Below are 17,758 nucleotides of genomic sequence, written 5' to 3'. Positions count from 1 at the left end.
GAATGATCACATCTCTCCATCTGCTAGCAATGCTCCTATTTATATAGCCCAAAATGCCGTTGGTCTTCTTGGCAACAAGGGCACACTGCTGATTCATATTCAGCTTCTCGCCCACTGTAACCCCTAGGTCCTTTTCTGCAGAACTGGTCCCTACTAGTCTTTAGCAGGCCATGGAATTCTTCCATCCTAATTGCAGAACTCTGCAATTGTCCTTATTGAACCCATCAGATTTCTTTTGGCCCAATCTCTAATTTGTCTCAGTCTCTCTATATCCTATCCCTACTCTCCAGCATATCTACCACTCCTCCCAGTTTAGCGTTATCTGCAAACTTGCTGAGGGTGCAATCCACGCCATCCTCCAAATCATTAATGAAGATATTGAATAAAACCGGCCCCAGACCTGACCCTTGGAGCACTCCGTTTGATACCGGCTGCCTACTAGACATGGAGCCATTGATCATTACCTATTGAGCCCAACGATCTAGCCAGCTTTCTATCCACCTTACAGTACATTCATCCAGCCTATGCTTCTTTAACTTGCTGGCAAGAATACTGTGGGAGACTGTATGGAAAGCTTTGCTAAAGTCAAGGAATAACATGTCCACTACTTACCCCTCATCTACAGAGCCAGTTATCTTGTCATGGAAGGCAATTAGGCTAGTCAGGCATGACGTGCCCTTGGTGAATCCATGCTGACTGTTCCTGATTACTCTCTTCTCCTTTAAGAGATTCAGAATTGATTCCCTGAGGACCCGATCCATGATTTTTCCAGGGACTGAGGTGAGGTTGACTGGCCTGTAGTTCCCCGGATCTTCCTCCTTCTCTTTTTTAAAGATGGGCACTACATTAGCCTTTTTCCAGTCATCCAGGACCTCCCCCCATCACCATGAGTTTTCAAAGATAATGGCTCTGACATCACATCCACCAACTGCTTTAGCAGCCTCAGATGCAGGGCATCCGGCCCAAAGGACTTGTGCTTGTCCATCTTTTCTAAATAGTCCTGAACCACTTTTTTCTCTCCATAGAGAGCTGGTCACCTCCTCCCCATACTGTGCTGCCCAGTGCAGCAGTTTAGGAGCTGACCTTGTTCATGAATACAGAGACGAAAAAAAGCATTAAGCACATTAGCTTTTTCCACATCCTCTGTCACTAGATTGCCTCCCTCATTCAGTAAGGGGCCCACACTTTCCTTGACCACCTTCTTGTTGCTAACATACCTGAAGAAACCCTTCTTGTTACTCTTAACATCTCTTGCTAGCTGAAACTCCAAGTGTGATTTGGCCTTCCTGATTTATTCTCCATTCATTTTACACCACTGTAAGCAGCATCCTTCATTTTTAGATCCAACCTTACCACCATCCCAGATAGACCTTTACTGTAAACTACTTACACCACAAAAGTTCAGTCATGAAGCTGACATTATTAGAAATATTTTAGCATAAAATACATCTTGCATTGTTGAAAAACTTCTGCAGTTACTTGTCTTTCAGGTTGACTGCGTGTCCAACCTTTAGCTTTGACTAGCATATTGATCTTCTCTTCCTTTTTCCTTGGTTTTTTTTTGGCCACCATCAGTGTTTTGTCTGCAGCCAAAACAATATTGATGTCAAAGTCACATGAGTAATCACATCTATCACATAGCTTTTCAAGGGCCAAGACTTTCAAAAACATTATATCTGACTGGTTCTTGTAAAACTGATGGTAACAATACAAGAACCTAGGAGAAATAGAACAGTTGTCAGAAAGGATGTAATATCTTCAGACTCTGCCCACTGAACCTCATATTGTGTAGCAGAACACAACCAGTCACAGCAAAGGCTTCTTGCATGTTTTGTAAATAGCTTTGTAATGGGACAGAGGAGCCCTAATGCTATCTGATAAGATGGAGGTTAAGGTCCTGCCAAAAATCCTTTCCCTCCTTCCCTGTAATAATCTCCAAAATAGAAGGGTCTCTCTTTTTTATCAAGTTGAATTGGTCTGACTCCTGATTCTCTCTCTTTCCACTTCCCATAGGTCAGGTTGAGGATGTACATCAACTAGCACTGAGGAAATGACAGAACTCTTGGATACCAGATTGGTGGTCTCTTTAAAAACAGTACTGGGAAGGCACTCTACTTGCTCCCCAATTTGTTGCAATGTTTTAATTTGAAGCGTGACAAAAGTTCAAACCTGGACTGTGTTCTCTTGGCACTGTTGGAAGCTTAGTCTCTTCCTTGGATGTATGGCTGTGCTTTCAGTATGGACACAGAACTAGTCATATATCTGCACCTTATTCAGCAGTTTTTCAGATTTCAATCACACAGACCATTGTAGGAAAATCTTTTCATTTCTCACCTTTAAGCAGACAGACCAATTCCTTTATAGTTTAAGTTGATTACCTACAGCTCAGAAAATGGAGAGGCTTTAAAAAAATAGCAGCATATTTGCCAGATTACAGGTCATTTTTAATATCTTGGAAGTTGCTGCAGCCTAGCTATCTCAGAGTAATTTCTCCCCCCCCCACCCCCTTATTATGGGATTCAATTTGTGTATCCGCTGACTCAGAAAGCACTGCCAGAACTCACATTACAAATGCTCCTCCTTTAGAACTCTACCACCATTAACTTTCAAAATCTGTCTCTGAAGCAGTAAAATCTAAATTTAAAAAATAATAAACATTTTCAAGTAAAATAGTGCATTGCTAAAACTTTATTTTCAGTATGTAAGGGGAAAATGTTTGGACTGAACTCAGAAGCTAAAGTTAAAGCAGTTATTAGTTTGCTTAGCAATCATACACGACCCTTGTATCTCAAGACCCTCTTAACTCAGTGCTGAAGCAGTGCTACACAAAAGTCGCAAATACAGCTGTGCAAATTTAGAACGATTTCTTTGAAGAGGGTGCACTTCTCTTCAGCATCTCAAATCTTTTTTGAATTGCTGAGATCTCAGTTAGGAAACAGGCTCTTATTTCTAAAATCCAGACACGATGAGATGAGAAAAAGTTTAGGGTTGGAATCTGGGATCTATTGTAGTGCATCCACTCCACCAATGTCAATCTGACCTGCGCTGCCATATCCTTCTCATCTGATTAGCAATCAGCACTATAATCTTAGAAAGGGTTCACTTAAAAGTAATGGAGGGGATCTCGTGTCACTTGTGCAGATAACACACAAAATAAGGCACTTCATATGCATTGAACTGAAATATTCAGCACCAGAATTCTACTCTAGTGAAGGTGGAATTTTACAGAGAAACCTGCCAGTCTCTTAAAACTCTTTCTTGTGAAGTGGATCGAGCACTCAGATATGACACTGTGGTTTAAAAGTTTAGTATCCAATTTCTTTTGGCCTGACCATCTTATCCATTCAGTTGTTTAGACACAAAAGGTGCTACTAAACTTGCAAATACTGAACAGGGAAAGGAAAACCCCAAACTCAGCGTTTTACTGTGTGCTTTTTTAGTATCCATTAAGAAAAACCACCACCAAGAAAACCCACACAGCACCTTGTGCTAGAGGTTTTTCAGGTTTTGCACCTGAATGTATGCATTGATGCAGCATGAGAGTATATGAGTGAGAGAGCAAAGAGGGTGAGGGAAACAGCAATAAAGGAAATAACCACATATTTAAAAGGAAGATGGCTTGGAAGGAGAATGGAGTCCTTCATTTCAAGATCTCTGGTTGAAGGATCTCTGGTTGAAATCTTGCCCACAGTTGTGACTCGATGACTGATCACTGGCCTCTCTGATCCAAGTGGGTAACTTAGCCAGGAGCTTCATAGATAACGACAAAGCCGCCACCACCACAGATACTAGTTCACCCCTTTGGCAGAAACAAGCAGTGAATGTAAACTGATCTCACTGCTCAACCCTACTGGAGGCCCTGGGCTCCAGGCTGAGGCATGGTGACAGGACAGCGTGTGATATGGTTACAGGACTGCTAGATACACCCAAGCTGACTGACACCTTTCCCTCAGGAGAAAAAGTGGCTTGTAGAATCAAAACATAGAACATGTTCATCCAAAGTGCCCAGTGAGTCTTTTAAAAGAACATCGTAAGGAAAGGGAACTTCAATAGCAATGCTTGATGGCTTCTATGTTTCTGGCTTTTTGTTTTGTGCCTAGACTTGTGAGGCCAACCCTTATATCCAGCTGGGCTGTACTGTGCACACTTGGGTTGACATTTAGGCATCTGGAAATGAGTTTTGACCTCTATTTTTGATGCTTGGAATGTATGGGTACAGTTATTTCACATTTTACTACTAAAAATATATTAGGCCCCTGAGCCTTCTGTGGCTGTGAGCATTGTTTTTCATATTCTCCCAGGAGAAGTTTTACAACAGACTTTAGATGGGAACAGAGTAAGAATTAGGCCAATGCTGGGCATTCCTGAAAAAAAAAAATTGCATCATATGCAAATACAAACACTATACACAGATACAGACACCGTAAGATGTCAGAATTTGCATGTCTGTTCAACACTTTTTATTGTCTTCTATAAATTCTCACACAAGCTTCTATATAATTAAGTTTTAACTGCTGAATTTACAAAAGTGGCATACTTTTTTTCCAGGCACTGACAGTTGTGAAAAGAGCCACAATTGGAACAAGTTTTCTAGCACCTTTGCTGCTGAAAGATGAAGTTTCATATATAGTTGTTTAGATATTTGTTAGAGTAACCTGAATATATATTTACAGTATCAACTCAATAATCCAGTCTTGTGTTCTAAACAGACTATTCTAGGCCAATGGAATAAATAATAAGCACTGAAACTCCCTAAATATAGAGTTGCAACACCGAGTTAATAATTTGCATTTTGGGACAATTTTAAGAAAGGCTTCTGAAAGTGTGTTGCAAAGTCTGTGTATAACAACGGAGGTAGTTTTTTCTGGGCAATCGCATGCAATAATCAATTAGCTGATTTACATGGGGGCAAGTGTGAGGGTTTTCTTAAGTATGTGAGGAACTCAAATGCTGCGGATGCATTTGCTTTTTGAAAATATGGCCCAATTTTGTTCTGATTAATGGCATATGGAAGAAAGCAGCAGAGGAAAAAGTGACTCAAGCTCTTCCATCAGTCACATATTGGCGAGATGGCTGCAGTGCTAGCACCACATGTTCTGGCTGAAGACGAGACTCCTACAGACAGGAGCAGTATTATGAAGTGGTGAGCATGCCCAAAGGTCAAGCTATTGCTGGGTCCACAGTTAATAGAACAGTAAGGCAGAGTAGACATGGAAAGGGTCTTGTATTTGTTTATTGGGTTTTTTTATTGGGTTTTTTTTAAATAAAAACTGAAAACATTTTTTAAAAATATACAGTGTGCAGCTAGCTTGTGCCAAAGGCAGTATGTGTGGTCTAGCAGTAAGATGTAGACTGGCAGTCAAGACTTCTGGGATTTATTCCCAGTACTACCACGATGATCTTGTGTGTCACTAACCACTCTGTGCCTCAGTTTACTCATCTAAAAATTAGGCTTAATGACATTGATATAATGGTGGTAGGTGCTTTAGAAAAGCATGCAATATGTATAAAAAAAAAGGAGTGAAGAAGTGCAAAGTATTACTGCTATTTCCGTTATCTACAAAAAACTGACAGGGTCCCACACAGACACCAAACAGGCCACTTATAGACCCAATACATAGTGCTTTTATTTTACAGAATGGAAACAGGTGGCCTGATTGATCCAAGTGCCACTTTTATCTCCCCTGGTGATCCGTAATAGCAAGGAAGAAACGTCCTCAACAACAGATATTTTCTTGTTATGAGAGATCACAGTCCATTAAGCAAGATTAGCCTACCAATTCCTTGATAATGTATTTGCAGGAATTTAGGTTATTTCAGACATTCATAATGGAAAGGAATATAAATGACTAAAAAAAATCAAAGCAACCACTCAACTAAAAACAGATGAACAAGGATGGGAAGAGTCACATTGTGCAACAAACTGCTAGTCCTGTGTTCATTCCCATCTATTTCCAAACACATAGATGATGTTTGTGTCTCAAAGCGGGAAACAAAAAAAATCCTTATTTTCCCTCAAGAATAGAGTTCACAGATCGGCATGCTTGGAGTCGATGCACTCTTCTGGGCCACTGAACGCAGTTCACAGTGTGGATGAAGAGGTTGGAAAGCTGTGCTTGGCCTTCAGTTTTACCCCTTCCAACTGACAGGAATTACTAGTCAGTCCATGCTTCATCCACCCATTCCCATTAAGATTTCTAATATTTCAGGAGAATTTTTTTTTTGTTTTTTAGCTTTAACTTTCTTCATCTGAAGCTCCTCAGGTTCATCCTCTTCATGTCACTCCAAGGAGACAAACCTGGATTTAAAGCTAGCACTTCTAATACACTGTCAAAGGACTGGATCATAATTGTTAGGAGACAACAAGTGAGACAGAAGGGAAACAGATACTGAAAGTGACAAGAGGAGAAGGGAAGATACCCTGCAATTCTACACAAGACAAAAAAAAGGGGAAAGAATTCTTGGCAATAAAATGAAGTAATACTAAAATGAATGCACACAACATTTGACTGTATATGCAGCCATGAGTCAGAATTAAAAATGCACTTGCAACTGCTTCCAGCAGATCCAAAGTTCATGCAGCACCACACACATGGACTCTATATGGCTGATCTGCTGAAGAACTGTCATCTGAAGTCTCTGGTTACTAAGAAGTAACCTAGTTCTCATTTATACTCTAAGTATTCCCTGTACTAGTTCAGCGTGCTGAAAATGTAGAGGTCTCTGTAGAGGACAAACAGCATGAGGGGAAGAGAAAGGTCTTGGGCCAGCATCAGCCCAGTGAGAGCAATACCAGAATAGTTTATGAGTACTCAAATCTATATCAAGCAAGAAAAACTGAAGGTTTAAAAATTACTCAGTAAAAGTTAAACATGCATAACACAAGGAAGAAGATTAGGCCACCTTCTGTCCTTTATCCAATCACAAACAACCTGTATTGGACAACATGATTGTTATTTGTTAGGGGGTTTTGGCATATGCAGCCAACAAAGTTGCCTCCTGGATACTTTGGAAGGCAACAGTGAGCCCTACGCTCTGGAATGAGTCTGACTTCTCTTTGCTGGCAACATTCTCTTCTTGAAGAGGGCAGGACACAAGGACCTCTGCAATCTACTGAGAAGACCGTGGGGGAGGGATAGCTCAGTGGCTTGAGCATTGGCTCCCTGCCTTCACTGCTAGTGAAGGCAGGGAGCTGGACTCTGACCTTTCGGGGTCCCTTCTAGTTCTATGAGAGAGGTATATCTCCATATATAAGCAAAAATTACGATTTGCTCATGTTGCCAGCAGTTACTGTTCTATGAGCAAGGGCTGTGATTATGTCAAGCACCAACTAAGGGAGATCATAATAATTATCATATATTGCAGGGGAGAGTACTGCAGTTCACTTCCTAGGTTTAGCTATCCTTGATCAGAGGAGAAGTCAAGGTATAATGCAGAAACTTGAGTCTGCTGAGAGAGACTGGAAGAGGAATTCACAGCACAAAAGCTGTCAGTCAGAGGGGCTCTCACAAAAAGGTGACATAGCCTATACTTATAAAAGACTCCCAAAGAAAAGGAATGACTCAAATTAATATCCTGACTATGTGGAAGCTACTTCTTCCAAAATGTCATTTAATATTTGACTCAACCGGTACATCCAGGACTCAATACGCCTTAAAATCATGAATGAAACTGTTTAATATATCAGTCTACACAAGTAAGTTGTAACCCATGATTTGCAATTGCCAGGGCAATGAGTTGTGCCATTTTCTTGGATCATACATTTTTCTGTGCAGTTCTGTTACATCTTACTCTCTCTTGGGGTAACCAGGAAGTCATTGTTTTTAGTAATTCTGCACACTACTAAGTCTTAGGGTACATCTACACCACCCACTGGATCAGCAGGTAGCAATCAATCTATCGGGGATTGATTTATCATGTGTAGTGTAGACGTGATAAATTGATCCCCGATCGCTCTCCCGTCAATTGCTGAATTCCAGCTCGGCGAGAGGTGAAAGCAAAGTCGACGGGGGGTGCCGTGACTGTCGATCCCGCGCCGCGAGGACGTGAAGTAATTGTAAGTCGATCTAAGATACGTCGACTTCAGCTACACTATTCTCCTAGCTGAAGTTGCGTATCTTAGATTGATCCTTCCCCCCAGTGTACACCAGGCCTTAGTGCTTACAAGTCTGATGCTAGGATAAAAATATTCAATTCCCGGACCATGGATGGACTTGTAGAACTGATATCACACTAATTAGAAAATGCTACAATGTCACTGTAGAAGGTAACAACTTGCAGATGCGATATAGCCTGACTCACCAGAACCTGGCCAATCCCATGCATGGCATGGTGGAGGGAGCTAAAGGTTTTAATTGAAGATAAAGCAGAGTAGCAAAAAGGCATATCACAGCACATCTTCTATTAAAAAAAATACTCACTGGGTTGCGAGTTTCACCCACAGAATGATGAACAGCCCACCAGTCAGATGTCCACTCCCAGGCATTTCCCACTATGTTGTATAAGCCATAGCCATTCGGAGGAAATGCTGTAACCTGGAGTGGCAATAATGTTGAAGGATCATTTATTACAGTCTTGTGGCATAAAATAGCGTTTAACTCCTGATGACCAACAAGTTAAAAATCCACTGACTAGATGTTCCTGCTCTCACATCTTTGAATCAGAAACTAGTGAGTTAACTAGGCAGAAATACAGAAGCTCAGGAACAAGAAAGCTGTTTTAATCAGAAGTTATACTCAGAGACAAGGGTTCAGTATTGTATCTACAAAAGCGCTGAACTATGAAAAACCTTTATATTTATTTTTTAAACAACAGTACAATTTCATCATTGTTATGGACAATGACAACATATTCTCAAGGTTTCCTCCCCCAACTCTTACAGGTACTATTGTTAAACCATAAATTATCTTCTTGCTGACCCTGCTATTGTTAGAGCGAGTGATTTAATTACAAGACGACAAATTCCGACTAGCAGCTGTGAGCAGATGCTGGGATATTTTCTAATCTACATGCCAACACATAACTGCACTTTGCATTAATGGGAATTAGACTCCAGTGGATCATTGTGAGACTAGTTGACATCCCCATTTGTGAATGCCAGATTTCCCAACAAGAAAATGGAGAGTCTCCCAATTTCTGCCTGGGCTGACTTCCCTTCTAGTCACCACTTCTCTTAATCAAACTAGCATTCACAGAAGTCTACATATTTACAAGGCAAGACTACAGCAGGTATTTCCTTTGCAAGCATTAGAAACTCTGTGGCTTCCTTGCGATGAGACACTAACCTTTATACATGGAAGTTCACATCTTCCCTAATAAACAGAAAAAACACCATTCCAGGTGTCATGAAACTGAGTACCGGTATTTACCCAGACGGCTAGTCAAAGACCCCGCTATGTCAAAACGCATTTTGTTTATACAGGGCAAGTTATACCATACTCATCAACCTGAAAGCATTAAGTATTTTTTGAGTCAAAGGCAGAGATATAGCTAACTTTAGTGAATCTAAAAAGTTAAATGCAAGTTATTTTTAGTCTCCATTTCACACTTTGTAGGAATAAATGTATAGTGCTTTTTTCCATTTTAAGAGCGGTGAGAACTCTGCATGATGGCAACCTTAAAAAGAGCCTTTTCCACTGTAACACCCAGGGCTGGAATTAAACATCTTGTAGCTTGAAAAGCTGAAATTGCGAGAAGTGTCCTTCCGGTGGCAGACATCTATTGAAAAACCTCATTACCCATCACACTGGGTGTACCCCTCAATTCGAAGAGCGTTAGTTTAGCTGTGGTGTTGCTAATGTACTCTGACACACTTACTGGTGCAGTTCCTTTGTATCCATCCTCTCCAGTATTGCTTATCGGGAACTCTCCCTGCCAGGTATTGGCATAGTGCTGACCTTTTGGCTGAAGCTTATTGCCCCATGGGAAAAGTCTGTTGGAAGAAACACAAGAGACAAGCTGTCAGAAATATGGCTAGCCTTTAGAGTTAGAGGCAACATAATGGAAAAAGGGGAAGGGAGAGGACTGCTACCAGTCTCAAAAACTATTTTGAATAGGTTAATCAATGAAAAGCTGCCTATCTAGTTCATGTCGGGTACACAAAAATAGTCTGAGGAATGCAAGTGCTTGGTCAATGTTTTGGACTTATATGGTTGTCTAACTAGGTAGCACTACTGCTATTAAAAAAAAAAGTTAAACTATTTTAAGTAGAGTTGATCCTAGAAAATTAAACCCAACTTCTATCTTTGTCAGTTGTTTTTTTTAATTGGAGCTACAACAAGAAAAATTACAAAGTAAATATTCTTTACATAGTTTACATTTGAGGAGCCGGACATATAGAACATATACAATCCGTGTTCTAACTCCATCTGTATAAACGCACAATGTTTAATAAGCCTTAAAAGGGATAGTGGTTCTTGTATTGCAAATGAAGCTCTGCAGCACAATCTGCTGTTCTGTGAGATAATGTTTTAGGTTTAGGATATACAAAATGACTGACACCGAGTAGTGTCTGTGCAATGAAAGGAATTATGACTACTTGAGCTCTCATTCTCTCTACTCCCCTACCCAGTCCTTTTTTTTATCTCAAACTGGCTTTCTCTGACTCTTTGACCAATTTTGGTCTGGCGGCAAGAGCTTTATACATCACATCTCCCGTCACCTGCAACAGGATTCCTACATCTCAATCACAGCCTTGCTGCACTTTGTCTCTTAGTTATTATTTAATTCCAACCTTATATGCGACTGAAGCATTTTCTGGGATATGCTTTACACAAAGGATGCTGTACAAAATAAAACAGTGTTACATTTACTGCAAATGCATATGCCTGTGCAAGAAAAATCTTAAGGACAATAAACACTGCTTTTCTCTGGATGATGAGATATCAGAATCTTATACATTCACGAGGGAATAGTCTTGACAAGTACTTATTCTCAAGGCCTCCTCGACAGCTGTACTCCCATTCAGCTTCTGTGGGTAATCGTTTTCCCGCCCACGTGCAATACGCTACAGCATCATTCCAGGAGACATGAAGAACTGGGTGATCCATTCTGATGAGCAACAAAAGACACAGAATGAGGACATCACCACGGTCAACCAACCTCACAGCTATACCCTGCAACAGCGCAAGCACCTTAATGAAACCCTCCCCAGACCATGTCATTATTTAATACCATGGGCCATAGATTGTACATGGAATGTTTATATCCTTCATGCTAGACTTCAGTTATCTCTGAAATGGGTGCAAAGGTTAGTTTTACAGAAAATAAATTACTGAAGTAAATACCAGAGCAAGGCATTAATCAAGAACACCACATACAAAGTGAAGAACAGCAAGTGTCAGAATAAGGAACTGAGGTGGAGGTGGGAGTGGGGGAGATTTGTATATAACAGCAGGTTGCACCACAGCTATGCACTCTACCCACAGATCCAGTTTACTCTTAATTTCCCCCATCATGCTCAATTTAGGGAGGGGTCTGTAGAGCTACCAGCCACTAACTTCTCCCATTGGCTTCAATGAGAACATAGCTTATAAGCACCTCACAGGATCAGGCCAAAACCCCTTTGAGGCTGCAGTGTTAGCCCACATTTCTGCAGTAGTTTTAATGGTAACTCATTAGAAAACAGAGTCAGAGGAAGAGCAGCCTCTGGATGGGGCAGTTTAGGTTTGTAGAGTTAGATAATTTTTAAATCATTTTTGCTATTTATTTTGATTCTCTCTTTTCTTACCCTTCCCCCCTCAAATCTGTTAAAGAAATTTACTTGGGGGCAGGGGAGAGAAAGGGAGGTAATGGCAGGAGAGAATACAGGCCAACCCCTCACGTCACCTCAAGCCTCTTCAAACCTCACCATTTTGGAGCTGCAGTAATTTGGTAACGGAAGCAGGGCTTTTTAATGCAAACGTCTACAAATGACTTCCATGCTTCCCCTGTTTTAATCCCTACACAGTTTTGCTCATACATTCCCAGCCCCTCCTATCCAAAAGGGACTGTTTCAGCCCTCTGAGACGGAAGGTCTCATTTATCTGGTCACAAGACCCCTGCACTCTCTCCCTCACCACCCCCAACACACACACCCCTCTTCTGCCACAACCTCTAGCAGAGGGAGCTACCACCCTGCTAGTAGGGGCTTCTGGTACAAGAGTTGAAGGCTCAAGGCTTCCGACTCACTGTATTAGTTATTGGTCTTCCTTTCACTTTTCCTACTCACTAATTCACATCTCCCAGCCTCCACTAATGTCCAATCTTTGTTCCTTTCTCTACCTTTTAGACTATTTCTCTGTGATGGGAAGTTTGGTCATTATACTAGGCCAGGCTCACAACCAACTCCTACAAAACATAAGGCTCAGAGGGCACATTTCCAAAGCTGTTAACTGCTATGACCTAAATCTTTCTTCCTTATTTTTTCTTGTCTCTTGATACCACTGCCTCTATTTTTGTTTCAGATAATTTCTCTTTATTCCCCCTTGGAGAGCAGATGATGTGCACCAGCCATCAAATGATGTTAAAGAGATGCAGCCCCCGTCCTTAAGGGATCCAGTATGTCAGCTTCCACAAGACATAGGCTGAAAATAAATCTGCTTTTTTAAAAAGATAACCCTAAATACATCAGTGAGATTGAAACTTGGACTAGTCTCTTAACGTGAAGTTACTGACCGTGTTTCATCATAATTTCTTTAATACAGAAGGACACCAAACACAAGCTCCTTAACAACAACAAGATTTACATCTACACAAGTGTATCACTCTGCAGCATTACTCAAAGATCACCACTGAAGTATGTACCCTCATTTTCCTCACCCCAACAAACCCAGTGATAAAACTTATAGAAGGGCCTACCCTCTCCAGTTATTTAAGTCCCATTGACTTTCAGTGAGAATTAGGGTCCTAAATTGCTTAGACAGTTTTGAAAATTTTATTCCTCCCCCCAATATTCTGAGCCGTTTTCTATAAAACAGATGGCATCAGAATTCCTGAACCATGGAGCACACTCAGAGGATACCTTACATACAGCTCTTTTATAACGAAAGGGGTGCAGCGGGGTTGGGAAGACAAATTAATCCACAGCATCCTCTGCTGATCTCAGCCACAATGCTCTCTCAAGTGGTCAGGTCCTAGACCATCAAAACTGAACATGACACCTAAAGTCTGATCAAGCTTTAAATCAATACAACGTGCCCAGCTAGTGTATTTTATCTAACCGTGACAGAGGTCATTAGTTCTTGCAAGTGCTAATGCTTTAACTGGAGCAAATGATTAAGAAGTCCCAATTATAATATTATATGCAAAAGAAAAAAATACCATCTATACACTGAGAAGCAATAGAAAGAGCACAGCGAGGAGTCCATCTCTCATCATGCCTCCCACCTTCCGTGCTGAGTTTCTACAGACACTTAAAGTAAATACCACAGTTCAAACTGCAAGGCCATGTCCGGCTCACCTCTTTGAGATATCAGAATCTGGTCCCTCAGGTTGCCTCCAATTAGCTCCTTTAACAGGCATCCACCAGGGAGCAGCTGCAACCTGAAAACAGGCCAAGCAGAATCAAGAAGAATGTTGTAGGCCTTCTCAATTCCCAGTCAGAGGCTATTCTGGGAAACATTCATGTGACAACAGGGAAGAAGTGACTACATCTCATTTTTAAGCTCACAGCTCTGAAGCCTGTCTACTGTCTCCAAACCCACTGTGCGGAAGATCATCTCTAACCAACTGAGAGCCATATGTTTAGTCTACAGCGTTAACAGCCAAACAAAAGCCAGTGCAAGTATGGAATAATACACTATGGAGAAGAGCAGCAGGGAAGTGAAGTGACTGAATCTGCAAAGTTCTTTTAATGACTGCTTTTCACTAGTATTGACCTGCTTCAGATTTTGAAGGGACTGAGAGGAATCCAATGTTTTCCCAAGTCTCTGATGTTCTGAAGTGCAGCTCACTTCCTGAAAACACAATCTTGAGCAGGCTATTCATGTCTGACAGCTCTGTCCTCTCACCAATTTTCAGTTGTAATATTTGAGTCCTGAAACTATTTGTGAAGCTTACCCAGGTTGTCTTACAGACTATTTTAGACTTTTTTGAGCACACTGTGTGGGAAATCAGATGTCATCTAAGCATCATAGCAATCTCTTTGCAGTGCTATATGATACTATATCCTGTCCCGGGTATGGCTAAAGAGTTCATTTTTAACTTGTTCACCAGTTTGGTCTGGCAGCTTCTAACTCTAGAATCAATATTTTTGGGACAATGAAACACCCTGAGGACATTCCTCAATTAAGGTCAAGACTTCCATTTAGCACACTTGTCATTTTCCTTCCAGTTAATTAAACTCACTAGTCTGGATCAGCAGTATTTGCTATCGACTTCCAGTAGCTGGAGAGAGACAAACCACAAAACAATCTCAATTTTAATATCTTGGCAAATGCAAACACTTCATGACTGCATTCGTGTGCAGTGTTTCTCTAAACACAGAGTGGTAAGTTGTTTCTTTAGTTATAGTTTAAGGATCATAAAATTGTTCTTACTTCAAAAACAGCTATGAACAATACATACAGAAAAGTTTTATTACAGCTTACAATAAGCTATTGTTTCCTACTTCAACGAAAGCACTTTGTGGCAAGTTGAGGCAAAAAGATAATGCCTGTTTACGTCACAGAAAGTACAAGTGGCAGAGCTAAGTGAAATAACACAGACCTGCCCCAAAATGGGTTGGCATAGTAGGCTTTAAAGAAAGATTATTACATATGCATATGAACAAGAACATCCACAGTTATATTAACTAGGATAAGGAAAATCATGATGTAACAACACTCTCAATGCTTTAGTATGTAAGTAACCAGCAACTGCCTAGGGTGAACGAAGGCAGTGTAACCAGTGGACAGAGCATCAGACTAGGGCTCAGGAGACAGATTCTATTCTGCCACTGGCCTCTTGGATGACCTTGATTAAGTCACTTCACCTTTGTTCCTTAGTTTCAGATAACAATATTGACCTTTGTAAAGCTCTCTTAGATCTACTGATGAAAAGCGCTATATAAGGCCAAGGTAGTAATAATGAGAAACTTCCCTTATGAACAGTTTATTCTATAACTGTCCATCTTGGAGTTACTTCCTGTGAAGGATGTGCTACTGACCCCACTCAGAGACAAAGCACTAGACTAGGTGGATGAGTGGCCTGAACCAGTACAATCTGAAAGCTAGCAGCAGCTTCCCAGGAGAAACATGATGCCTTTGATGCTACTTGCACCCATAGGGATTAGCAGTGAGGAGGGAAAGGTTTGAAAAGGATAATTAAATGTTTCAACCATACGTGCTCTATGGTCCCGACCCCTTGTCAGCATTGCTTAAATAGATATTTCAGAAGTGGGAATAAACGGCAGTCTGACAAAAGGAAGTGGTTAATACATGGCAAAGGCACACTGCTTACACTTGCAAGACCACCAAATAAACGAATCCTCACAAAAATGTGCAACATTATTTTCCCCAACTAAAAGTGGGATTTGAGCCAAGGGTTGATGGCTAAAGGTCTTGCCCTAAACCATATAATGAGTCAGTGGCAGAACTGGGATTTGCCGACTTCTAGCCCTGAGGTCAAACCACCGCACTACGGACCTCTCCACTGAGGAGCCTCGGAATATTCTTGAGTTGTGCACAAGAGCACTTGAACCCCTAGAACAGATGTTCTCAAACTTGGGGATAGGCCCCCCTGGGGGGCATGGAACGTATTGTGGGAGGAACAAGCAGCTTTGGAGGAAGACTTACTGCGCATATTTTACTCACAGCCATGAATAACTAGCAACGCTGATTTCTCCAGACATACCAAGTCCTCAGCTGGCACTGTGCATTTGACGCTAGATGCTGCTGTGCATTGTGACAAATTTGTTCAACTTGCATGGTACGTTAATCCCCCTGTTTCGACAGGGTTTTAGTTGTAAGTATTGACCACAATCACTGTTCTGCTTTTGCTCTTATTACAACAGACCATTGGCTCTGTTTGGATCAGTGCCTGTTTTTAATATTCATTGAGTTGCATGATTTTTTGGTAATCATATGTGGCAGGAGGAAGAGGGGCATAAACTACTACATGATCAAATACGTTTGCAAATCACTGCCTTAGAGGCATGGTCGAATTCCAGCCAGAGAGATAAGACTAGAACTCTCTGTGGAAGGGAAGTGGTCACACATAGGTGTCTGAAACACTTTCCTTCAAAATGCAGGAATAGAAGATGTTTGCATTAAGTGCAGAAGAGACAAGGACAGTTCTCAGCAGCCTGGAGATCAAAGCTTCCTATCTCACAGAGTGGGTTCCATTTAAATTTGGCCTGTTTTTATATTTTTTTTATATAACGTAAGTGTTTATCAAAGAGCTAGTGTTTATCTCCCAGTCTGACAACTACAAAAAGGCAACAGACATGCTAGTGCAGCTCAGGCACGCTAGTGCTGTTCTCAGTTAGAGGCCCTGCCCTTTCTGAAAAGTGTAATAGCACACTTAGCCTCCCACTAAACTTGGTGACTCCCTTATGGAGGATTCCAATGATCTCAGTTGGAGGAAAATCCTCCACTTTAGACCCCCAGTTCACTTTCCCCAGCACAGACTGGCTGTAGTTTCATTTACTAGTATCAGAATGAGCAAATTCTAAAACTGACACTATAGACTACATTTAGGCTAAAGGACTGATTGTATGCAACTTTCTTGCGGTTTTTCCTTGTCTACTAAAATTTTGATCTTTGACTCATAGCTGGGCTTCAATCTTTTATACTATCTCCATTTAAAAACTGGTGGTTACTGAAAGTTAAAGGGCCATTCACGTGCCAAGAGAACTTGACAGAACCTTACTTAGAGCTCACCAGTAGTTTCACAGGAACTGAAATGCACATAGTGACATTTTTCTAAGAGACTGCTAGCTTTACAAAGATGAACCTTGTAGTGGACTGTTGTATCCTTAACCAAAACAAAAACTTGCACGTGACTAAGAAGCCACTTCATGTTTCTTCATGCACAAATAGCAAAAACATGTTCTCCGTTTGAATGGTGTATGGCAACATAGAAAGAAAAAAAGTCTCTCTTCTGTTTCTGGTTGTGCTGAACTGAACACCAAAGGGCTGCCAGTTTTTGCAATCAGATTTTTCAAAGATATACAGAGGCAGAATGCAAACAGGATAAACTATAGGCTAGGTATACCACAATCTCCAGATTAGCTTCCAAATGACAATTAAGTCAATCATGTATTGACATCATCAACTAATATGCATTAAGCTGCTCTTTCCAAAAAGAAAAGTATATGCATTTCAAACTTCTCAGAATGCTTTAAAGCTTTTAATAGCTCTAATTCTAATCAGCACAAAGGCTAATTTGATAAGAGATATTACAACCCCCATCATTTAATACTGCAAACGTTCTCATACCACTAAGGAGCTCAACTGCTTTCATAATGCCTGACATTCTCATGCTTCAGACCTAGACATGTGTTCCATAGACTGGGTGACAGATTCAGTCTGCAAAAACAGAACATATGCTGCTGAACAATAAGTTCAGAAGGGATAATTAACGATGATATCAACCATTTCACTTTGATTAACTCTTTAATCTGCAAGATAGACCACAGGCTATTAGCAAAATTTATTATCTTTCTTAAAAAAATAAAGACTAAGGGCACATCCACACTGGCAAAGTTACAGCCCGGCAGTTATAGTGCAGTTCAGAGAGTGCTGAAGTAAGACTGCTATTGTGTGTTCACACTGACAGCTGCCTGTGCAATAGCGTGTTC

At 40.9% G+C, this 17,758-nt stretch overlaps 2 protein-coding genes across 8 annotated transcripts in view; one reads left to right on the top strand and one right to left on the bottom strand.

Moving 5' to 3' along the window:
• Window positions 1-12,625, top strand: part of LOC115655564 (histone-lysine N-methyltransferase SETMAR) — a 65,857-nt gene extending 53,232 nt beyond the window's left edge. For both annotated transcript variants that reach the window (XM_030571163.1, XM_030571161.1), the window contains one exon: window positions 12,444-12,625. In XM_030571163.1, coding sequence (XP_030427023.1) covers window positions 12,444-12,529 — 86 coding nt within the window. In that variant the 3' untranslated portion in view covers window positions 12,530-12,625. The remainder of the gene's footprint in view (window positions 1-12,443) is intronic.
• The window catches only part of SUMF1 (sulfatase modifying factor 1), an 87,165-nt gene that overhangs the window by 36,856 nt on the left and 32,551 nt on the right, over window positions 1-17,758 (bottom strand). For 4 of the 6 annotated variants that reach the window (XR_004001416.1, XR_004001417.1, XM_030571156.1 and 1 more), the window contains 4 exons: window positions 13,439-13,521; window positions 10,927-11,049; window positions 9,817-9,931; window positions 8,421-8,534 (listed from right to left, as the gene is read on the bottom strand). Coding sequence is in view for 4 of the 6 variants with exons in the window: in XM_030571156.1 (XP_030427016.1) it covers window positions 8,421-8,534; window positions 9,817-9,931; window positions 10,927-11,049; window positions 13,439-13,521 (435 nt within the window). In the remaining 2 variants the exon portion in view is untranslated. Of the gene's footprint in view, window positions 1-1,389; window positions 1,584-8,420; window positions 8,535-9,816; window positions 9,932-10,926; window positions 11,050-13,438; window positions 13,522-17,758 lie in introns of those variants that run through there. The other 2 variants (XM_030571158.1, XM_030571157.1) reach the window with 2 other exon arrangements.

This window comes from Gopherus evgoodei, chromosome 7, assembly GCF_007399415.2.
Source record: "Gopherus evgoodei ecotype Sinaloan lineage chromosome 7, rGopEvg1_v1.p, whole genome shotgun sequence".
Lineage (NCBI taxonomy): Eukaryota > Metazoa > Chordata > Testudines > Testudinidae > Gopherus > Gopherus evgoodei.
The sequence above is the reverse complement of the archived record's forward strand: the minus strand, read 5'-3'. Positions and strand labels throughout refer to the sequence as shown.